Here is a 21,108-nt window from a genome sequence, read left to right as displayed (position 1 = left end):
CACTTTTTTTACTCACCATAACTTAACTCAGTATTATGGTATAGCCTATCCCATAGCTTCTCTTGCATACCCAGTTAAAATCAACCCCACAATGATGAGACCCATCAAGGTCGAAACAGCTGTCTGTGGGTGGTTTTCTTGGTATGCACCTTAACCCTGGCTGTGCTCAAAGCTGTGACCATGCAGCAAGCTTAAGCCTATAGGGAACCATGTTAAAAATGGTTATTGAGGCAAAAAGTGACACTGTGTGCTCATTTGCATGTCATTTCCCAGAATCCCTTGCTGCAGTGGAAGTGCTGTATGCTGGGTGATAATGGGGAAAGGCGGGGTTGCAGACCTGCCTAAGACATGCAGATGAGCATACAGTTGTATTTGCATATTTGCTTTCCTGTGGAGGGTTTTTGTCACTTATTGAGCAGTTTGTGGCAGGCCAGCCCCTCCTCTTCTAGGTATATAATCTCCTAGCAAGGTCCCCTTATTCCACTTCACTTACATGTGAGTATCTGTACTGGTATATACCAGTTTTTAATTGCACTAGGTTATACAAGCATATGCTTTGATATTTTAACCCCTTCTGGGCTTATTTCACATAACACTAGTATGCATTTAGCGTAGGGACCTGCTAAAGAGACTTACCTTGACGTGGTTAGCAGGCTTGGCATTATTTGATCAAAGGATGTATACCAAAAGTCTCCTTTTTTCTTATAGGTATTTACACCATACATATATATATATATATTCCCCATTGATTGCTATCCCTATGGGAGAAGCGCAGGGATTCACTTTCTGTTTTGCACATTTGTATGGCCATTTCCTTCACTAGCTGCATGCTCTTTACATGGAGAAGCGCAGTGATTATATTTGTTTTACATTATTTGTTGGGCCGATTTTAATCCTTTGCAGCACGCTCCTAGAGGGCAACACTACTATGGTGTAATTGAATATATTTAGCCAATCACCTGCAACTGCTTATTGAGCAGTTTGTGGCAGGCCAGCCCCTCCTCTTCTAGGTATATAATCTCCTAGCAAGGTCCCCTTATTCCACTTCACTTACATGTGAGTATCTGTACTGGTATATACCAGTTTTTAATTGCACTAGGTTATACAAGCATATGCTTTGATATTTTAACCCCTTCTGGGCTTATTTCACATAACACTAGTATGCATTTAGCTTAGGGACCTGCTAAAGAGACTTACCTTGACGTGGTTAGCAGGCTTGGCATTATTTGATCAAAGATGTATACCAAAAGTCTCCTTTTTTCTTATAGGTATTTACACCATACATATATATATATATTCCCCATTGATTGCTATCCCTATGGGAGAAGCGCAGGGATTCACTTTCTGTTTTGCACATTTGTATGGCCATTTCCTTCACTAGCTGCATGCTCTTTACATGGAGAAGCGCAGTGATTATATTTGTTTTACAATATATATATATATATATATATATATATATATATATCCACCCCGTGTTCAGCCATAAAGAGTAAGCAAAGTCAAAGTGATGAGATTATCTTATTTGATGAATAAATATGGTGTTGTTTCTTTGCACCAATATTGTCCCAGTTTTGCAGGTTGCAGGTTATATATAACCTTCAAAAGACAGGAACAACATAGTGACAGAGTCTCTACATAGTGATCATCTAAGGGATACAAAAAATAAATGTATTTTATAACCAAGTCTCATTGGGCCCAGCATTGTTCTGCTTCTGAGCAGTGACCAGTAAAGCAGAGCAGATAGACCAGCCTAGAGGCAATTTAAGATTTAGGGGGTAATTTAATATACTGTACTCTGAAGGCTTGTAAACCTGGTTGCATGAAAGTTTATATTATATAAATGATGCCATGCTTTATTTTTGTGGCATGCTTTTTGAAGCATACTATTTCTGTGCACTCCTGGCTGCTACCGAAACAGATGGGAATGGCAAAGGATCTTGTGTTCTCACAGATATTGGAAAGAAGCTACTGTGAAATAACAAACCTATTTCTGTACATTTTATTTTTTCCCGACTTTCTCTAATTTTTTTCTGATTTTTCTTCTCAATTTCATTTAATGTGGCTTAATGCAAAAACTAATAATTATTAAAAAAACAAAACCAAAAAAACAATGTGTGTATTTCTACGCAAAAGTGAACACTCTTCCATATATATATATACACAGTATACAGTTAGGTCTGGAAATAATTGGACACTGATACAAGTTTTGTTATTTCGGCTGTGTACCAAAATTAATTCAAGCTACAGTTAAATAATGAATGTGGGCTTAAAGTGCAGTCTATCAGCTTTAATTTGACGGTATTCACATCCAAATTCGAGGAAGGGTTTAGGAATTACATCTCTTTAATATGTAGCCCCCTCTTTTTCAAGGGACCAAAAGTAATTGGACAATTGACTCAAAAGCTGTTTCATGGACAGGTGTGGGCTATTCCTTCGTTATTTCATCATCAATTAAGCAGGTAAAAGGTTTGGAGTTGATTCCAGGTATGGCATTCGCATTTGGAAGCTGTTGCTGTGAACCCACAACATGTGGTCAAAGGAGCTCTCAATGCAAGTGAAACAGGGCATCCTTAGGCTACAAAAAAAAAAGAAAATCCATCATAGAGATAGCAGGAACATTTGGAGTGGCCAAATCAACAGTTTGGTACATTTTGAGAAAAAAACAACGTACTGGTGAGCTCTGCAACACAAAAAGGCCTGTACGTCCACGGAAGACAACAGTGGTCGATGATCGTAGGATCCTTTCCATGGTAAAGAAAACCCCCTTCACAACATCAAGCCAAGTGAAGAACACTCTCCAGGATGTAGGCATATCATTATCCAAGTCTAGCATAAAGAGATGACTTCACGAGAGCAAATACAGAGGGTTCACCACAAGGTGCAAACCATTCATAAGCCTCAAGAATAGAAAGGCCAGATTAGACTTTGCCAAACAATATCTAAAAAAGCCAGCCCAGTTCTGGAACAGCATTCTTTTGACAGATGAAACAAAGATCAACCTGCCCCAGAATGATGGGAAGAAAAAAGTATGGAGAAGGCTTGGAACGGCTCATGATCCGAAGCATACCACATCATCTGTAAAACACGGTGGAGGCATTGTGATGGCATGGGCATGCATGGCTAACAATGGCACTGAGTCACTAGTGTTTATTGATGTTGTGACAGAAGACAGAAGCAGCCGGATGAATTCTGAAGTGTATAGGGATATATTGTCTGCTCAGATTCACAGGGGGCGACAGCTTCAGGAATACAGCCAATATACTGGTGTTACAACACCATACTCTTCACATTGTCTGTCTGTGGGTGATCTGTATATTCGTAACAGATACCCTACTATAGTTTACAACTTCTGTCCGCAGTATATCATTAAATGGATTCAAATAACTTTGACTAAACTACCTATACTGTGGGTCCTCCGTGACCATTGAGTGTCATTTGTGCAGACCGGGTTTTATACGCTCTAGGTCTGCCGCGACCGAGTGTGTTTGTGTCCTGGGATGCATTTAGTTAACCCATGGATATGTTTGTTTGGGTGATTTGGCCAAACACGAAACAACACTGCAATATTATGTATTTTACTTCTCTTGAACTTTTGGTCTCTATATAAAATCAGGCTACCTTTGGATCACATGTGGATATATTTCCTCATAAGGACATTATGTATACATCCTGAATTGTGGTTGTCATATACACCTATTGATATTTTCTGCTACTAAGTATCTATATATGAATAGAAAAATCTCCTAAGCTATCCACATATGTCTACTTCCACAGTATGACTAAAATCTGAAGTCTTAGAGACCAAATGAGATACACATTAACCCGTTCTGTTACTTAGGGCAGACATTCATTGTGTAGTGAGCCGTGTGTATTTATTTTTATATATATACACATACACTATTTGAAATTATCCTAAGCTGTCAGAGTGAAAATAGGAACACAGATACACATATTTATGTGTCCTATACACTGAATTAAATATAGAGTTTCCAAATCACTCCACCCCCTTCAGAGGATATTTCTTTCATTTATATTTTTAAACCTTTACTATTTCACAAAGTCACAGATTTATTTATTGATGTAATAAAACTTTTTTATTTTTGGTTTTAACAGAATATACCGAGTTTAACTGCCAATGGCACTAATAGTACATTTATTTTTGCTAGGACAATTTGGTCCTATATATATATATATATATATATATATATATATATATATATATATATATATATATATATATATATATATATATATATATACAGTGTTCGACAAACCTATACATTTGCACGCCTCGGGCGAGTGGATTTAACATCGTAGCGAGCTCCTATTGGCCCAAGCAGCACACGTGTGGTACTAGGTGGCGAGTAGATTTTTTTGTTCGGCGAATAGATTTTTTGGTGATTTGTCGACCACTGTATATATATATATAAAAGGTAATATAGAGTGCAATAAGAGGAATCTTTTCTTTATCCCCTTGGATAATGTTTGTGTGCTGCTCAGATTCAGCCAAATTCAGCGAAGTTGATTGGACGGCGCTTCACTTTACAGATGGACAATGACCCAAAACATATTGCGAAAGCAACCCAGGAGTAATTTAAGGCAAAGAAGTGGAATATTCTGCAATAGCCGAGTCAATCACCTGATCTCAACCCAAGCGAGCATGCATTTCACTTGCTGAAGACAAAACTTAAGGCAGAAAGACCCATGAACAAACAACAACTAAAGAAAGCTGCAGTAAAGGCCTGGCAAAGCATCACAAAGGAGGAAACCCAGCGTTGGTGATGTCCATGCGTTGCAGACTTCAAGCAGTCATTGCCTGCAAAGGATTCTTGACAAAGTATTAAAAATGAACATTTTATTTATGATTGTGTTAATTTGTCCAATTACATTTGAGCCCCTGAAATAAGGGGACTGTGTATGAAAATGGTTGCAATTCCTAAACGTTTCATACGATATTTTTGTTCAACCCCTTGAATTAAAGCTGAAAGTCTTCACTTCTATTGCATCTCGGTTGTTTCATTTCAAATCCATTGTGGTGGCGTACGGAGCCAAAATTATGAAAATTGTGTCAGTGTCCAATTATTTCCGGACCTAACTGTATATATATATATATATATATATATATAATATATATATATATATTTGCAATAGTGTTGTTATTATAAGTATTGTGTCCCAGTTGTAATATACTTTGAGAAATATCCACCTTTATCATATAAAAGCAAACTTTGGGCAAAAGGCTGTAGAGCCTAAGTTAAACTAAGCCTAACTTAAGCTATAGGGATATACCAAATAAGTAAACATGGGAAGGATGTTGATTCAGGGAGTACTGAACAAACACTACAAAATAAACAATAAACATAAATGTCCTTGGCGCACTATCTGGTGAATAACCTGACAGTCCACGCATGCACGGAGGAGAAGGGGAGCTTGAGCAGTGACGTCATCGGTGTGAGACGAGGCGCTCCGAATCGAGGCCACAAAGCGGGGACACACGCTGAATCTCACCCCTATCTGCAGCAACCCAGCATCCTGCCACGCAAGCGGACGGCACATTGTACCACGCACATAGGGACTATAAGCATGTGAGTGCACTGATTTATAGTCTTGTTTTTATTGTATTAAAATTGTGACGGTATCATACCATTGGCCCTATTCCCTTATTTTCCGGTATCACGCTGGAGAGAGGCCTCCCTCTTATCAGAGGAGTCATCCCACCTGGCAACATAGCAGAATTAAGGTGACGGGGAAGAAGTGAAAGATACCTTTTGAGGCCCTTTTATAATCATTTTTATGTAAGTAGCTGGCAACGGTGTGGGGGAGTTGAAGTTTGACCAGAAGTACTGCGCAATGGTTGTTCTGTCTTTTATATCAACACAGATTTGATTCAACTACCTCTAAGGACCTCCAGAAAAGATTGGATTCCGGATTTAATATCCCTATCATCAAGGACCAATTGGACTTCTTTGACTGTCAGGTTATTCACCAGATAGTGCGCCAAGGACATTTATGTTTATTGTTTATTTTGTAGTGTTTGTTCAGTATTGATTTTGCATTCCTTGTGGATAGGTGTGTCATTCTCGTCCATAGGCAGCCACTTCCTCAGTTTAATAATTAGATTGCAGGATTCAGTTCATATTCATTATAAATTCATGTATAGAGGAATTAATAATTAGAGACTTATATATCACAAGTAGGTAGTTAAGTTAGGTTAATAGGTTGAGCGCTTCAGTATATGTTTTAGTTTAGTTTAATATCACCATCACTTGATTCAGGGAGTAATCTGATTGCCAATATATGGAGTCAGGAAGGAATTTATTTTTCCCCTTATGAGATATAATTGAATGATATTTCACTTGGGTTTTTTTGTTTTTTTTGTCTTCCTTTGGATCAATAAGTAAGTATAGATATAGGATAAAGTATCTGTTGTCTAAATTTAGCATAGGTTGAACTTGATGGACATATGACTTTTTTCAACCTAATCTACTATGTAACTATGTAACCTGAACTGCTACCAAAACATATACCTCAGTAATTAAGGTAATCATCTAGTCTTAAGGCACCCATACAAATTGAAAGTGGTGATGGGAGAGTTATTATTGTAACTCTCAATGCACTAGGAATGGCGAAATATGACATCTGACACAGTTGGACACGGACATTTTATTCCAAGTAGGCACAGAAAGTCATTGCCGACTTGGATGAATGACAGATGTGAATAATGCCACCTATGTCTACATAGCTGGATGCTAGGATTGAAGTGAATCTCCCATAACATTATCTTTGCTTTGAATCTTCTACTGTTTTTTTGCTAGACAGATTAATTATAGGCCAGCTATTCAGCCATTGTTACGTGATGGTCTTCCACGTTGCATTTCTAAAGATCAGTTATCAGCGTTCACAACAAATGATATATGGCAAATTCTCTTGCTCAATGCAATTAATGTGATGAAGATATACAGTACTTATTAATTAATTAATTGTACATAAGCCTGCCTTTTTTTATTGTGTTCTAGCATTATGTATATATACATATATATACATATATATATATATACATATGTATATGTATATGTATATATATATATATATATTTGTAAAGTCTTACCAACATTTGACTAATTCAGTTTGCTTTTTGCATAAATAAATAGGACATTTAAAAAAAAAAAAAAAATTCTCTTACCTGACATTTTCATAGCGATGGATGTAAATCTTATGAAACTGATGCTGAAGATGTCCATCTTCTACATTGGTCATGTCATTGATCATTTCAAGTACAACAAATCGAGGTAATACAGAAAGGACCAGTCTTTCCTATAAACAAAAGAAAAACATATGCAAGTAAAGCTAAAAGGGCTTTTGCTGCTAAACTAAAGAGATTATGTGCATTAGAGATACGCACACTTTTCACCCATTGTAAGTACTGGCAACCTTGCAAAATTTGAAATATAGGTCCTGCTAGAGGTGGGAAGGGTGATAGGGTACCCATTGACCTATACACCTCCCAAAAATCTATATAACATGTGGAGAGCTATCTGTGAACACAGCAGAGATACCTAGCAAATAAGCCAATTTTCATATGTAAAACTTTTCGAAAGTTCGAGCAAAGTACGTAGGAGAAGTGAATATGGGCTAGATCGCACATCTGTAATGGGCATATTTACAAAGCACTAGGGATGTGCAAACTTTTTGCGTGCGTAGTCGTACTCGGCAAATATCACCTATATTGATTCTGCGAAGAAGCTCTCCCTGAAATATGCTTCTGTTCTGTACTTCCGTGAATCCCTTTATGTATTTGAAAGTTTCGATCATATCCCCCCCTCTTCCTTGTATCTTTGAAGTTGTACATGTTAAGTATTTCCTGATAAGTCTTATACAGTAGATCTTGCGTCTAAGTAGCACTTTTTATTTACGTCCTTCCAGAGATATGGTCTCCAGAATTGAACATAGTACTTTAGGCGAGTACTCTAGGGCCCTTCTTCTGTAAGGTGTGATAAGCGCAGATGACATGCTATCGCAGAAAAGTCTCATTGACTTGAATGGGGTTTTTTCTGCGACAGCACGTCATCTGCGCTTATCATACTTTACAGAATAAGGGTCTAGCTCTTACCAATGATCTATAAAGTGACATCTCCACCCCTCTCGACAGGTTCGCACATCTCTACTAAGCAGTGCTATCCCATCAGACACCTTATGGCTTATTCCCTTAAGTGGGCAGTAATATGTTTTCTGGCACTGGAATGTGAAATGAAACAGCATAACTATATATGGGCATATGCAGTGTTCGACAAACCTATACATTTGCTCGCCCCGAGCGAGTGGATTTAACCCCCGGGCGAGTAAATATTGGCCCAAGCAGCACACGTTTGGTACTAGGTGGCGAGTAGATTTTTTTGTGTGGCGAGTAGATTTTTTGGTGATTTGTCAACCACTGGGCATATGTATACAGAGTATATATCAGGATGGCGATATACAGATCTATTCATTGGCTGAAATATTGGAAAAACGTTAATAGTCAATAATGATATACCGTTTAATATCCTCTTTTATGGTGTAGTAGTTCACTTGATTTGTTTTGACATGTCAACAAGGCTGACGCATCCTACAGCAGCTACCTTACATAAAATACACAAAAAAATTACTTTCCTGCTTAGAGATTTGGTATATCTGTTTTAATATACAATGTATTATCGGGAAAAAGTGACAGCATTATTCCAGCAAGTCTTTTAACACACAAATTGTGTACAATATGCAATTTACATTTGTTTCTCTGTTCTGAGCCTCAAATGTGCCCGTGTATCTGATTAGAATATCTGTATATTGCACGTGTTCAAAACAACAAGTGTACCAATGTAATTATTTTGGCATCTCTGGAATTTTTGGGGATAATAACACACTAGAGACTCAAAAATAAGAGCTGATACAAGGGGTTAGAAACTCGAGAGATAATGCAAGACTTGTTCAGTGGCTTTTCTACCTGAAGAAATTTTCCAAAAGACAAGGACACTAGAATAAAATTTTCTATTCTGAAAGAAACAGCAGTACCAGTGCAAGAATTTTTTTTTTTTCAAATTAAGTGCACTTAGCAGCAGTCTATATCATTAGCCATCAGAAGAAGCATCATAAAGAGAAGTATCCACTGGGAAACCATTCACATGAAAGAAGATAATCTACAGGGAGAAGCAAATTAGCTACGGTCTACAGATCACTGTATCAAAATCCAGAGATGCCAATCTGGAGCCAAACAGAGGCAGGGAAATCCAACAACACATCCAAGGAAAAAGAAAACAACAAAAACAAGAACATTGCTTTTTTGATCAAAGCTGCTCAGCCTGTGACTGTTAAATATCCATAAATAACAACTTTACAATACAAAACAACATTTTCAACTTTATTCTTTATATTAAACCTATTTGCCTTAACCACCATGCTATAGCTAAGCAAATTTGTGAAAAGCAATCAATAGTGTGATTAGTTGAAGGATGCCTTTAGAGACAATGCAACTGTTATTATATGTTCAATCTACTAAGATCAACCTTTTATACCGTGAAGTTGTGAAGCAAATCAGCACACTCAACTAAAATAATAGCTTAACAATAAAAGAAGGCACTTATCATAAAGATGGCTGTGGACAAAAATTCTGATAACACACAGCATATTCAAGCAGATAAATGAGTGAGAAGAAGCTATCAATGATGTAACATATGTAACGGTGTTTCCCCTACCCGGTGGGAGATTTGTTCATTACTACGGTGTATGGTGCATATACCTGCTAGCAACAGGGGGGCTGAGTCATCCGCTGATGATAGGGGGGACACAGGACCAGGCTTCTGGGGTTCATACCCCACATATATCTTTAGCAGTGCAGCACCTCCATCTGCTGTAGGCTCCAGAAACTGAAGGTGATCTCCCACGGTAGAAATTATTACCTCTCCCCCCAGTAAGGTCACGCACCAGGCAGGAGGTATATAACAACAGGAACGGTTTAAAGTCTTCTGTACAGCTCAGTTACACAGCAGGCTTCTGCCCAATGCAGTAGTCTCAGCTCTCACTGAAGGACCGTCACTACAGGCCAAGGGCACCCGCAGCCATCCTAGCTCTTCTCCACCTCCCTAGCAGAGGCATGGTCCACACTCACTCTTCCCCAGAGGGAAGAGCATAAGGGAAGGCTCCAAGCTCAGGCTCACAGTTGTATGACCTGCCTTCCTCAGTGGGAATGACACTACTTAATTTAGGGCGGTCCTGCCTTTAAGTACTGTCAGTAGGAGGCCACCAGGTCTGGCTCATGATTGGTCATGCCCAGGTCTGATGTCACCACCTCCCGCTGTCACTCAAATGCAGTTTCTCGGAGGGGGAAAAACCCATAGCAACTACTTGCAACCTGATTGTACCAGGGTTTACTGCCAGCCCAAGGGCAGAATAGTAGTCATCAGGTGACCTGGCTACAAATAATATAGGGTATAACTGAAATCTTAATAGAAGCTGAGGAACAAGTAGAGAATATCCTTGCAAAACACTGTACATGCTCCTTAAAGAACACAAACAACAAAGAACAATGGAGCAATGCCATACAGTAGTTATCCTCATCCATATGAAAGGAAACAAAACAGACTTCAAGAACTATAGACCAATCAATCTACTTTCAATTACTTACAATATTTGTACGAATATACTTACTTATTGTGTGCCATAGAACCGAGACTGTGCCCAGCCTAGAGAACAAGTGTGATTATGCAGTGCATATTACACAATGGAAAATATCCAATTTGTAAAATACAGCTGCGGCCGCCTTTATCCTAATGCGGCCGTAGCGACGCAACTCTGATAACCGCGGGCAGATGCAGTATATTTTTTTTCTGGTATATGTTCCGGTATTTTAGCGCTCGTAATATTAGCATATTAATAGCGCTGTCTGCAATACTGCAATACCGTCTAAAAACTCATGTGGGCATTCGCAAGCTGTTGTCTTCAAAGTCTAATACTGTAGCAGTTTAACCTACGTCAGTACACAGTCTGCATGTGCGCGCGCAGTAATTGTAAATTTGCATATTTATACATGCATGTATGTGTCATTTGAACATTGTTGAAACGCATAGGCGTGTAATGTAACAGTATCACATTTTGGGGTATATAGCGCTCTTCCCTCGCTCGTCCCCGCACACACACAGGATAATGCACTGCACTGCAGTATTTCAACTTCTTATCTACAGTACACCTCTCCCACGCCATTCCTTTGAACGGATAATAATAATAATAGCATGGTTTTGTATAGCGCTGCTAGTTATACGTAGCGCTTTACTAAGACATTTTGCAGGCACAGGTTCCTGCCCCGTGGAGCTTACAATCTATGTTTTTGGCGCCTGAGGCACAGGGAGATAAAGTGACTTGCCCAAGGTCACAAGGAGCCGACACCGGGAAATTAACCTTGCTCCCTGCTTCAAACTCTCAGTGCCAGTCAGTGTCTTTTACTCACTGAGCCACTCCCTCTCATGGCTTTCTGGTTTCAATCACATTCCTGTCATCCCATTTTTGCGTGTATAACGTTCAGTTTTGATTTACTGTATTCTTCTGTGTTGATTATTAATGCTCATTGAGGGAAAAAAAGTTCAAGAGTGACCAAAATTTTTTTTTTAATTTTCCTATTGTTGGCTTTGAGTCTCCTCTCTGCGCCTGTGTGTAATCCTCTTTGGGAAGGGAGCTGTAGTTGATTATTACTGCGCATGCGTGAATTGCTTGCGAAGTTCAAGAGTGACCAAAAAAAAATAATATTTTTTCTCGTCATTTTTTATTATTATTTTCTCAACATGAATGAACATGTTCCTGCCTCAACCATCTTGACATTACGATATTCAATATGTGCTGTAGCTTTTGACTGCGACACTGTGCGTTTGACTGCACATGATTGATTTGTGTGATGCGACCTTTTTTGTGGAATGCAAAGGTGGCAAATCTCTCCAGCGATACAGTAGACTCGTCAGTGAAGATGCAATCCTGGAAAGTTTCTCCACTGTCGATCCATGCCTGGGCCTGGACCACTCTCTTGATCTTGTTAACGTCCCTTATCATAGGGTACGCTCTGTAATGACAAGGAATAATTTTATAGGTACAGTACAGTTTCTAAAACAACACTTTAACCTCCTGTACTGTCCAGTACTAACCTCCCACATCCATATTTCCTTCCAATTCTGCGTCTCATCTTCTTTATGCTGGTCTCGGATACAGTGAGATTGTGATTTTGCAGCAGAGTGTATTTGACCCTTAAGGCACTCTTCTCATCATTCTCTTCACTTATTTTGCCAACCAGAAGAGTTGTCTCCCTACAGTGTACAGAAAAACAACAATCCGGTAAATTACAGTGCAGTAGGCCACAAGTACAGCATATCATTTACAGTAAACAATAATAGATGCAGAAATATAAACAATAATAGATAGATATACTATATTACATAGTAATATAAATAAACAGAAATAACCATAATGTTAGATAGATCTATACTATATAGTTATATTAATATGCAGCAATATAAACAATAATAGATATATATACTATATTATATAGTAATATAAATATACTTACGTGTTAGTTACCGTTGGTGTCCTCGTGCGTTGTTTGGTCTTTCCGTGTGCATGATAGCACACGGTGGTTGATGGCACAACGAGGCCAGAAGCAGCTAACCAGCGTTGGATATCTGCAATTCGGTGTCCGCTCGTGTACATCTCCTTAATTCTCATGCTGAGATCCTTTGAAATCTTTTTAACAGGCATTGCTGCGAATAGAAAGAAATAGAAGCACAAGAATGTATATTCGATGTTTAGTCGATGTGTATTCAATGTGCAGTGAATCCACAAAATGGATGGTGTATTTATATGTTAATGACTCATATTAGAGTATGCCCACTTTTAACACCTGTACCTCGTCGCCATGCATAAAAGGTTAAACAATTTGCATAGCCCACCACTCGATGATCTGTATCTGAACTTTACCTTGTCCAGATACTGCATTGTGCCATCTGCTTCCAGTGATCGACCCAGATTCTACGGACGCAGGAACCCACTCGCCTCTGCCGTGCCTGTCACGCAGAAAAAGCGTAAGGCAGGAGCCATTTCCAAGCCAAGGCCAAAACGAAAGGCTAAGGCTAATAAAGAAAACCTTCTGCTAACCCCAAAGGCTAAAGTTTTAATACAAGTAAGCCTTATTATGTCAAGAAGAAATTCGGTGATGTACACTCAAGGCAAAACAAATGGCAGCCAACCCATCGAACCCGCAGGCCACTTCCTCGATTACGCTTCGACGACTCTGCCGCTGCTCTCCCGGAAATCTACAGCCCATCTTCTCCACTACTCGTCCACGACACTGCCACTGCTCTCCCGGAAACCCACAGCCCATCTTCTCCACTACTCTTCGATGACGCTGCCGCTGGTCTCCCGGAAATCCACAGGTCACTTTCTCCATTACGCTTAGACGACTCTGCCGCTTCTCTCCCGGAAATCCACAGGTCACTTTCTCCATCACTCTTCGACGACGCTGCCGATTCTCTCCCGAAAATCCACAGGTCACCTCCTCCATCCTTCTTCGACGACGCTGCCGCTTCTCTCCAGAGAACCCCCATCTCATCCTCCGTAGCACCCATCCACCCAGATGTCCACAGCACCCCATGCACAAGATCCAGCTGGATGGATTAAGTGTCAATATCCCCGGGAACTCTACTATGCTGGTAAAGATAGATCTTCTTTTAGAGACCATGCTAAATATGGATCAACGGATGGAGAAGATGGATCAATGGATGGAGAAGATGGATCAACGGATGGAGAAGATAGAGACTGACATAGCGGGGATACATAATTTGCTCGGAGTTCATGCCCCTGTATCTCCGACGCCGGAGCAGGAGGGTGGCATGGATGGGATGAATGGTACCTTCAACCTTCCATCACCAAGCGCACCCCCTCCACCAGAAGAATATGTGTACATGTATGCCGTTGACGAGGATGACATGACAACCCCGTCAAGACCACGCCAGGAGACAACACGGCGACCAAGACAGGAGGAAAGCATCCTCCCAGACAACCTACCCTCGCCCGCCGCCACAAGCACACCCGCTCCCAGAAGAACACCTGCTCCCAGAATCCAACCCACATACTGTACGCTTGCATCGATACGGTGCCCGATATCCTGCGCGAGCTGCCCAATCCAATCAGGGAGAAGTATAGGGTGATGAGTGCTGGTTTACCCCAGAAGTACGCCATGTTAATTTTCCAGCACCACGTGTCCTACTTGTTGGACTGCGGGTGGGCCAAGAATGTAAACTACGAAGGAAATCGCGAAAAAAGGGCGGTTCCTGAAAATTTAAGGAGGACTATTGTGGAGGAATAGCGGTGCTATTTTTCAATTATAGATCCTGTAATGAAAATTGAGAGAGACGCCATTAATGGCATTTTGCGTCATACAAGGCATCGGCCCTGGAAGGACAATCTGGTGGGGATCGAATTTGCGTGACTGTTCAAATGTTGTTTATTTTTTGACTTGATGCTTGTTTTAACTTGTATAAATAAAGAAATGTTTTTACTAACACCATACTGTTGTGCTTTAAATGTTTTGACTTTCTGTACTTTAATAAAGGAGATGTTGTGTGTTTTAACTTGTATTAATAAAGAAATGTTTTTTACTAACATCATACTATTGTGCTGTAAATGTTTTGACTTTCTGTAGATAAATGTTTTTACTAGCAGTACACCATACACCTGTAAATGTTTTGAATTGCTGTACACTTTTTGTACTTACTCCACCAATAAAAGAAAATGTTGATTTGTTTTAAATTGTTCCATTGTCTCCTTTTATACTGTAACAAAATACAGTGTTTCTAGAACATACAGTACTGTCCAGGTATACTGTAGAGTACTGTACTGTATACTGTAGGCATGCTCAGTACTGTACATCACAAGAGTATTAAAACAATACATGCTGTACGGGTAGTAGAATACACATATGTACTGGAATACATGTAGAATAAATGCATACTTTTTATTTTTCGGGTTTATTATACAGCGTATATATAAAAAAGTATTGTATATGGTCTGAAAACAACAGCATAATGTTTCAGGTTTTCTATGAAGCTCTCAGTTACAGTATTCTATCCTAATCAATAGCAATGGCCACTAAACTGTTGACTCCGGTACGTGTTTTTTAAAATCAGATTCAGCAATGTGCAGGCATTGTTACACAAAGCGATATTATCCATCGAAATCCCTCCATTTGCCGTTTTCCGCATGAGATGACAAAGTTTTCTTTTCTGAGGAAAAACAAAAGTACAAGTTTTACTGTAATGGTCAGGCAGTCCCCTAAAGAAGTTCCCACAGTCAGTCCCACCAATAATTTTCTCGGGAGGGCGTCTCCTGTTCACATGTGCATGCGCCTACTGGCGATGTGATGACGCATATGCGTTTCAAGAAGGTTCCAATGCGCATGCGCCTAGCTTTCCACCAATTGTTCAGTATCTACTGTAGAAGCTGCTCAGCCAATGATATTACTTACAGGAGACTTGCTTGATTGTGCATTGATATTGATATTTCAAAAACAGAATAAAATACGGCAACATTACTCACCATAGACTTTGCCAATCAGCTGGCGCCGAGCCACTGCCAGTCCCGTAATCTCGATTATGCACGTAGTTGACAGGTGACAGCGGGACTACTACACCTGTAGTTGACAGCTGATGAGGCTGGAAATCGCTTAGGTACATGCAAGCTTGCTGGAATCTGTACGCGAAATCCGGCTCAGGCTGCATGTATCCGGGCAGGGACAGACAGCAAGGGTTGCCGGTCACCAGGTTTTCACTGACGGTCGGACCGTTATTGGAAGCTGGCGCTGTCGCTGGCGCTGTCTCTGGCACATTGCTTGCCAGCGACTGACGTTTCTTAGTTGGTTTTAGCATGACCTTTCGCCTTTTGAAGTCTACATAATCAAAGGTACGGGAAAAATCTGGTGCTACACACCAATACCCTCCAATAACACCGGGATCAATATGAAAAAAACACGGATCGATACATAACTTTTTCCTTATTGCACGCTTCCACACATGAGCATCTGGTGAAAATTTGTAAAAGTCATAGTTTTCGATAAAATACTGATAAATTTGACCAACTGTTGCCATCTTATCATCTGTTGCATTAATCGCGGCCCATATTAAATAAGCGTACGTTATATCGGGTTGTTGGTACACGGACTGCAGCGGTGCACTCATCTCGGAACTCTCAGGACAATAGAACACCAGACACTGCGCATTTAGTTTTTAATATGAAAAGCCTAAATTGATACATTATTGTAACTTCTTCAGTACCAAGGTCAATTTACAATAGACCACTGTGGTATTTTTTTAAACACCTGCAAGTCGACACATTACTGAAGCGAATGCGCATTTCAATACATGAATATCTGCCACCTGGCGGATACGCAAAGAATTGCAACCAATTAAATCCGAACCATTATCAATAAACACATCAACCGCGGGTGACGCCGGCATGAATGCAACATGAATGCGGCATGAACGCGGTGAAGTGCGTGGCATTCGGAAAAAATCCCCGAAAAAATTCGGAGATGTCGGAGAATAAAAGGGTCCGCGGCCGTAAGTGATTTCCTCAAGTAATGAATACAATCTACCACTCATCTTATGATTTAAAAATTTAAAAAAAGCATTGCATTCTGTTTACACCTCAGTCATTTTAAAAGTATTATGAATTCAAAATGTTAAAGATGCATACATTGATATTATAAGGAATATTTACAAGAATGCCACATCATACAGTAGACTACATGAATATACAGTAGCAGATGCCAATTATGCAAAATGCATAGATGACATCATCCTAATCTGGGAGGGTCCTGAAGAATATCTCAAAAAGTTAATTGATAAACTCAATACAGTGGAATCCACCATTAGATTCACAGTATCATTCAGCATCACACAGATAAGGTATCCTTCCTGGACATGATTGTGATGGGCAAGGGTAACCAGGCTATACAATAAAGGTTAAGCCTTCTGGTTACACTTGGGTCCCGTGGGTCTCTGGTAGCTACCCAGCACTATAAGCCAGGGGCCAGGTATCATTACATGTAAAGTTCAAGTGACCCCTGCTTTTCCACTTTCCATGTTCCCTTTACCCCAGACTCATGAAACTTGCTGTGTGTAAATTTTAGGTGGGATATTTGGGTAAGATTGCAATTATTTTGTTTGCAGGAATTCAGGGACTGGAGCTACCGGTAGTACCTTAATTCTACCTGACGAGCAGGCATGATTTGCTGGTACGTGAGTGGATTTACACTGGGGCTGCTCTATGTCCCCCAGACTCCTGGTTTTCGAGTACCAATATCTCAGTCTTATATCCCGTACAGTCATGAGCCTCCCCAAAGTCCCCATGTATTAAAATAAGTTTTATGTGTTGGATACATTTATTATAAGGCTCTATGCAGTCCACCAGGGCATCTGCTTAAGGTGCCAGCAAGTCTGCATAGAGTCTGTAGTTCAAAAAGGAGACGGGATGTTGAGAGGTGTTGGGGTGCTAAATGGCCGGCGAAATACTTAGTCCGGAGAACAGAGACCACCTGCGGGGAGGAACCTCTGGTCTGCCAGACTTAGTGGAGCCTGCCCAGTAGATGGCAATGGGTTGACCATGGGAAGAGGCAGAATGTCGGCACATTTCCCATTGCTCAATTCATATGTCCCACCCACTGGGCATCCCGTGCCGGCTTTTCACGCCCCCTCTTATGATGTCAGCCAAGAGATGGGCCTTTGTTTCTATTGGTAAGTGGGATAGGGTTCCCATGCACTGATTGTTCGCTCCTCCTACCTCCATGCTAATGATAGCTTAGTGGAGTATATGTAAGGAGACGGCCGAGGCAGAGAACCAGACGATCTACTGACTTGTGTCGATGAAGCTAAGGCGGGTTTTTCAAATTTACTCTGTTGCGAATCTGCCTCGCAGAGACAAAATCCCGTCTTTTGCGCCCAAGTTCTGAGAATCGAATGGAGTGGTCGCGGCTAGGAACAGAAGCTGAAAAGAGGACCAGGAGAACTGGGTGTATACCCTGGTCAGGGTAAGTTCATCCAAGCGGGCACCCTGCAACTAGGAAAGCTTAGATTTTCCCCCCAGACCCCAAGTAAGTGTATTTTAAACGGTTTCTTGTGTAATTCTTCTTATTGTACCTGGGTTTACCAAAATAAACACAATTTGTTTTTACTACCTTGTTTTGCCTAATGTATGATCCCGGTAATATATAAATGGTGTTAAAAGTTCCTGGTCTCCCGTGACAATGATATTTACAAACAGGGAGCTGACCTAGTGACTAGATTATATCATAAGGACACTGACAGAAACACATTTTTACAGGCCACAAGCCACCACACAGTACCACTTAAATGAGGGCTACCATACCCCCAGTTACTTGGGGTGGGTCAGGCGCACCACTAGTGATGAGAATTTGGTACCGCCAGCTTTGGTGAGAATGGGTGCCAAATTCATTGAGAGGGGATACAATAAAGGGGATCTAGTATTATCAACAGCGGCAGATTTCCAATTCTGCCGCCCCTAGGCACAGCTGTTGCGGGCCGCCCTAGGTCCGGACCTAATGGGAAATCAGCCACTAATTATCAAAGAACAGAGAAAAAATATTAAGGTGGTGAACATTTGGGATACAATGATCATAACATAGTCTTCTCATTTTAAGTAATTTATCCAAAACAGTATTATATGGGATCAATAAAAACCTCGTAATTTTACAAGGTATACCTTAGTCAACACAGGAAGAATTTATATGGATTAAATTAAGATAAAGTTCTTCCATGAAAGCAACAGAATTTCAATTGGCAATCTTTAAAACCTTATTAGATGAGTACACTTGTCAGTGGGTAATAAATATAAAACAAACAAATCCAAGCCAATGTGGCTAAATAAACAGGTAGGCAAACAAATAAAGGAAATGGTAAACTTTTAGATTGCTGAAGTCTGAAAGGAGAGAGGCGTCATGTCCGAATGAAAAGAAATGTAACAAAAGTTACAAATTGGCAATCAGATTAGCAAACATTTAAAATGAAAAAGGATTGCAATGTGAAGTAATATCCACCTAAAAAGGTTCTCCAAGTGCAGTACATTAAAAATAAAAAGAAATAGAAAAGAGAATATAGGACACTTTCAGTGCTAGATGGGCAGGCAAATGATTAGGGATAAGGAGAAGTTGGAGTTATTAAACCTATTCCTTGCCTCTGTACCAAGAAGGAGAAAACTGCAAATAAATATTGCAACAAGAGGAAACCACAACCTCAAAATTAACTATCATTTGGTTAACACAGGAATAAGTGCAAAGGAGGCTTGATAAAGTTAAGGTGAATAAAGCACCTGTCCTTGATGGCATTCCCCCAAAGGTTCTTAATGAGCTATGTTCAGTCATAACCAGGCCGTAATATTTAATATTTAGGGACTCTCTTTCCACAGGCTCAAGATTGGTGTATAGCAGATGTGATGCCTATATTAAAAAGTGAGCTAGATTACAACCAAGGAATTAAAGACCTGTAAGCCATGGTACAAAAAAAACAGAGTACCATTCTCTAACTCTGAAAAGAGCAAATGTAACTGTTCTTCCAGGGAAAAAACACACAATAAATGGTGGACACAAAACTGTTGTTGTACATCATTTTTAATTATGGGTTGGAGTATCTCTAAGATTAGAGAAAATCACGAAGAACAGTCTAATTTGCTCTTTTCAGAGTTAGAGAATGGTACTCCTGAGAGTAAAAAATAATTAAAAAAAAAAACATGTGGGCTTCATTTCTCCTCTAGTGTTTGTGGGGTGAATTCAGCTTGTTCAGTCCCAAGCACTCGACAGGGCACCAGGAAAGAGGGTTTGCTTATACTTGTTCACTGATTGACATCTGATATCTGCATATGTTCTGTGTCTTTTACAATATTCTTGTATCTATATTTATTGTTTGATATTTGATATCTGCTTATGTGATTGGCCCTCTTTAGACTTTAGATTTATATCATTAGCTGAGTGTGGAATTATTTGACAGTGGGGAGGGAAGGCTTAGGGAAGTACCTCTGGGACACTTTGGGACCAGGGGGAATGGGCCAGATGAAGAGGTCACCCCTCGAAACGTCGCCCCCCTAGTTTGCTTTCCTTTTTCCATTTTTGTGATTTTTTGCTTTTCTTTTGTGTTTTTTCCCCTTCTCCTTCTTTCCCCTCTACCCCCTTTAATTTTTGATTTTCTCTATGGTGATATTTATTCTTGCATTGGCGTATTGGCTATTGTTGCTATATTTTCAGTTTATTATTAGTGTCATTAAATTATTCATATTCCCTACACTGGTATTTGCTTATATCTGAAGCTGTGAGACAGAGAGTGCTGGTACTATCTTTTGGATAGTTATTTACAGTTCAATCACACATTAAATAAGTTATGGTGGGTAAAATAGTGACAAACACCCTCCACTGTACAGTGAACAGCAGATAAAAATACAACTATTGCGTCCATCACGTCTTAGGTTGGTCTGCATCCCGGCTTTTCACCCTTACCTCTTAGCATGCAGTGTTTCCACTACAGTCAAGGATTCTGGGAAATGACATGCAAAGCTCCAGGTTAAAATGTATTAGGAGCAAATAGTTACATTATTTACAGTTAAATATGAAATGTACTACCGATGGAGACTGTGATGATAGAATAGATATCTTTAATAAAAGATTAGACAACATTTTAGTAAGGAATAGAGATGGGAAAATCAGTCCAAATCCGTTTCCGGAATTTTTCCGAATTTGCCATTCTTAATTCACTGTAGAATCCGCCAATGGATTGTTGCAGTTTCAATCCAAGTGGATTAATCCAAAAACTGCAATTGGGAACAATCCGCTGGTGGTTTTTAAGAATCCAAGTAAGGTCACCGATCTCTAGTAAGGTAAGGAAGGGTTTACACAGATAACCTACTGGGCAAATGTAATAACCCACGTCTCTAAGACAAGTATACAGTATATGTTACAGTAGATCTCTGCTCTGCAAATATTGATTATATCTGGGTAACTGGGCTTTAATTTGGTCAGTTATATGATATACTGTACTTTGTTTT

General features: G+C 39.8%; 1 protein-coding gene across 5 annotated transcripts in view; it reads right to left on the bottom strand.

Moving 5' to 3' along the window:
* Positions 1-21,108, bottom strand: part of ADCY8 (adenylate cyclase 8) — a 464,483-nt gene that overhangs the window by 235,133 nt on the left and 208,242 nt on the right. For 4 of the 5 annotated variants that reach the window (XM_075582007.1, XM_075581999.1, XM_075581998.1 and 1 more), the window contains exon 3: positions 7,184-7,314. The exons of the other annotated variant lie outside the window; for it this stretch is intronic. In XM_075582007.1, coding sequence (XP_075438122.1) covers positions 7,184-7,314 — 131 coding nt within the window. The remainder of the gene's footprint in view (positions 1-7,183; positions 7,315-21,108) is intronic. 5 annotated transcript variants of the gene reach the window in all.

This window comes from Ascaphus truei, chromosome 2 (assembly GCF_040206685.1).
Source record: "Ascaphus truei isolate aAscTru1 chromosome 2, aAscTru1.hap1, whole genome shotgun sequence".
In the NCBI taxonomy this organism is placed as follows: Eukaryota; Metazoa; Chordata; class Amphibia; order Anura; family Ascaphidae; genus Ascaphus; species Ascaphus truei.
The sequence above is the reverse complement of the archived record's forward strand: the minus strand, read 5'-3'. Positions and strand labels throughout refer to the sequence as shown.